At 37.4% G+C, this 3565-nt stretch overlaps 1 protein-coding gene across 1 annotated transcript; it reads right to left on the bottom strand.

Annotated features, from left to right (window-relative positions):
• Window positions 1-878: 878 nt before the first annotated feature.
• LOC107570914 (major histocompatibility complex class I-related gene protein-like) lies at window positions 879-3236 on the bottom strand (the record flags this gene model as incomplete). The annotated part of the gene is made up of 4 exons (XM_016257187.1): window positions 879-942; window positions 1616-1739; window positions 1923-2201; window positions 2951-3236. Coding segments are annotated over 4 exons (753 nt in total), but the record flags the coding sequence as incomplete, so codon positions are not given.
• Between the last annotated feature and the right edge of the window lie 329 nt (window positions 3237-3565).

The raw sequence follows: 3565 nt of genomic DNA, 5'->3' as shown, positions 1-3565 counted from the left end.
ACATACACTTTTACAAGTTCTTTGAACTGAAATGTGTGTTGGCAGTGTTTTTTTTTTTTTAATCTGGTTAAATGTTTACCCCTTTCTCAAATCAAGCCGATCTCAGATGCCTGTCTGTGTGACGTCACACAGGCAGGCCACGCCCACGATAGTTTGATTGACAGTAGCGTTTCAGCACAGACTGGACTGGTGTCTTACCTTAGCTCCGCCCTGAGTGACTGTCATCAGTCCGCCGTTGTTTCACCGCAAGAGCAGATGTAGACAAGAATGACTCCTAAGCGATTGAGGTGTTCTGTTGTTGGATGTAATAATGAACATAGCAGTCATCATTTAAAGTGAAAGTCTTCCATTCCCACATCTTCGGTAGACTCAAGTGGGAAGAACCAAATGTTAAGGTGATAAGATTAAACAGAATCCATAGCAGTTATTTCATGTACCCTTTTGGTCAGCAGGTGGTTCTTGACGACCTGCTGCTTCTCCCACGCTATAAGTGACACTATTTACATATGATTAAGATCGGAAAGAACTATCTATATGATAATTAAGCTCTTTGTAGAGAAAGGAGCATAGTTTAATTCACAATTTGGAGTGGAAGCTGGGTCGAGGCAGACTATAATTTCTTACAACTGCGATGATACTTTTAATATTAATAATTATTGTAAACAGTGTAATGTACTAATAATGCTATACTTTGTCATAATAATTTAATAATGCTATACTTTTTTACTTGTACTATATGCAAACAGGCATGCAAAAAATATATTTGCTGTAGTTTACAAGTATTGAAATTATTTTTGACTACTTGAACTTATCAGAACCCCAGAAATGCACAACAAAACTGTTCATGAATGGGCAAAATAAATGTAATTTTCCAGTAGTCAACAGCATTTTAAACTCTCTGACGTTTCACTGCAGAAATACGCCATTCCTGTGTAAATTCTCCTGAAACAACAACAACAGAGAATTGAGTTACAAAAATATTGTGTTCTTGAACCACTGAAACACTAAATGAATGAATGAGCCCTTTATTGTCACTGTTGTGGCAAAAACAATTATTAACAAAATAGCATCACAGAGTAAGAGACAAGGAATCAAATTATATTTAAGGAAAGAAGTTTATTTTCCTTAAAGAGGTATGTTCATGTTTCAGCAGCTACCCTGAAGCACAACAGACCTGAAATCACACTGAAAGCAGACAGCCTTATTATACTGTTATCACCCCCACTTCTTGCAGGTTTTCCTTAAACCAAACCTAGCTGTATTCAGAAAAAACAATGGTCCTTCTAACCCCCCTGGGCTTTTATTATCTTCACATCTGTGAGGTCAACAACCCCCCTGTCTTTCCTGCACTGAAGGCTCAAAGGCACAAAGGCTCTTTCTGATCATTTGTTTTTACTGTGTGTTTGTGTGCGTGCCTTCACACCCGTGAGGCCAATCAAATCTCATCATCAAAATAGTCATATATATATATCAAAATAAACTCATATTTCTACTGCCATACAGTATATATTGTCAAAACATCATACATTCTGAAATGTCTTTAAAACAAGGATATTTACAAGCAAGACATTTAAAACAACAGTGTTGAATATTTAGAACTCATTTCTAAATTTACGGTCTCCTTTTGTAGCGCTGCCAAACAATCAGAACTAGAACTACAGCTAGAAGAACTAGAGCTGCTGCTGCTACTCCTTTTTTATCAGGCCATTTGGATTCTTCACAATCAGTGCATTTTACCACTGCAAAAAAAAAAAGAAAAAAAGATAAATAGGCATGACCAGCAACATTAATCCATTTCAGTATTGCCATAATGCTACATATAGAGTGACTTGTTATATTGAAGTTTCATCTGTTATGCACATTAGTGTAGAAAGCTCATTCTGCTCATATTCACTTAAAACTGTATTTATGTCGATATTTACTCAATACTGCTGAAACTGGTTCTGTCAGGCTGCTGTGAATGACAAAACAGTCATAAATCCCTTCGTGACTTCTGTCGATCTCCACTCTGGTTCTCATCTGAAAGGATCCATCATCATTTGGTCTGATTCCAGACGATGCCTGATCTTTAAGGACAGTTTTGTTAAACCTAATGTCCATCTCAATATCTCTGGGGTAAAAGCCAGTGGTCAGACAGATCAAAACCTGCTTATTTTGATCATTAGGAGCTTTCCTCAAAGTGATGTGAACATTTGGTTTACCTGGAGAAGAAAGAAGCAGAAAATCTAATTATTTCCAAATAATCTGGTTCTGTGTGCCGCGAAAGAAAAAAAAAGTTCTGTTGTAGAGAACAAAGTAAGTTTACAGATTTGGAACGACATGAGAATAAATAATGTAAATTATGACAGAATGATCCCTTTGTGGGTGAACTATCACTTTAACCAAAGATTTGGTGCATTAATCTAATACAGAGCTTCCCAAATTTCAGGCGGTGTAAGACATAATAATAATAATAATAAATAAATAATATACAAGTGTTTTGACACAAAGGGCTGCTTATTAAGAAAGAACTGCAGACCTGAGAGCAATGAAGGTACAGCTTATTTGCTAAACTGTACAGAGCATACGAGCAAAATAAGCAGGTCACCAGCTGGCAGAGCAGCAGTGAAGAGAAACGGCAAACTCTAGTCATACAAGGGTCTGAACCAGGAGATTCACCTGAGGAAGCAACCACAGACAACAGGGCTAGGAAAGAGCAGATCCGCACACCAGGCAGAAAGCTAAAAGCATGTTAACCACCGATGACAGGGCAGCACTAGAGAGCAGAATCCAACCCAGACACAGAAAGCCTGAAACAAAACACACATACAATGAAAAGCAGCAATAACATTTTCAGAAATGAGAACTCATTATCAGTATTTATTTGCTATTGAATGATGATAAATCACCTCTTTTAAAACAAGAATGAGTTATTATTACTTTACTTATTTATTATGTATTTAGAACTTACTCTTTCTGGTGTGGTTAAATGTGGAGATCCAGTTCATGCAGTTCTTGAGGTATTGCTTGAGGAATTGGTTTCGTTCTGTTTGCTGATCCCAATGCATTTTGGTTTCTTTAGCTTTGGGGTTTTTATCAATCCACTGCAGAGTTTCAGAATCAAAGACCATAAAATCCTCTCCATCAAATCCATATTCATCAAATGCTCTCAGACTCACTGTTCCATCAGGAAGTTTCTCCAGTTCACAACCAATCATTCTCTGAAGAACATGGAGCTCTACAATCACAGAACAACACTCACAACAACACAAGACATTTCATAACATGCCTGATAATTGATGACTAAAGCATGAAACTTTACAACACTAAGTGTGTCCCATCAGGTAATGAAAAGTGTGGTCTTCATCCTCACTTGAACACTTGGGCTAAATACGTCAGATAAGTGGTCAAGTGGTCAAGTGCATTTGGACAAGGCATTACTATGGCAACACAACCAACGCCTAAACAGAGCCAAGTCGTAGCTCTCAGAAACTCCCAGTTCACAAGCTGTACTTAACGCTGTTTACAAGTTATATGAGTGCCATCCATCCATCTCTATCTATCTATCTATCTATCTATCTATCTA

This window comes from Sinocyclocheilus grahami, unplaced genomic scaffold, assembly GCF_001515645.1.
Source record: "Sinocyclocheilus grahami isolate Dianchi unplaced genomic scaffold, SAMN03320097.WGS_v1.1 scaffold1521.1, whole genome shotgun sequence".
NCBI classification, from domain to species: Eukaryota; Metazoa; Chordata; class Actinopteri; order Cypriniformes; family Cyprinidae; genus Sinocyclocheilus; species Sinocyclocheilus grahami.
The sequence above is the reverse complement of the archived record's forward strand: the minus strand, read 5'-3'. Positions and strand labels throughout refer to the sequence as shown.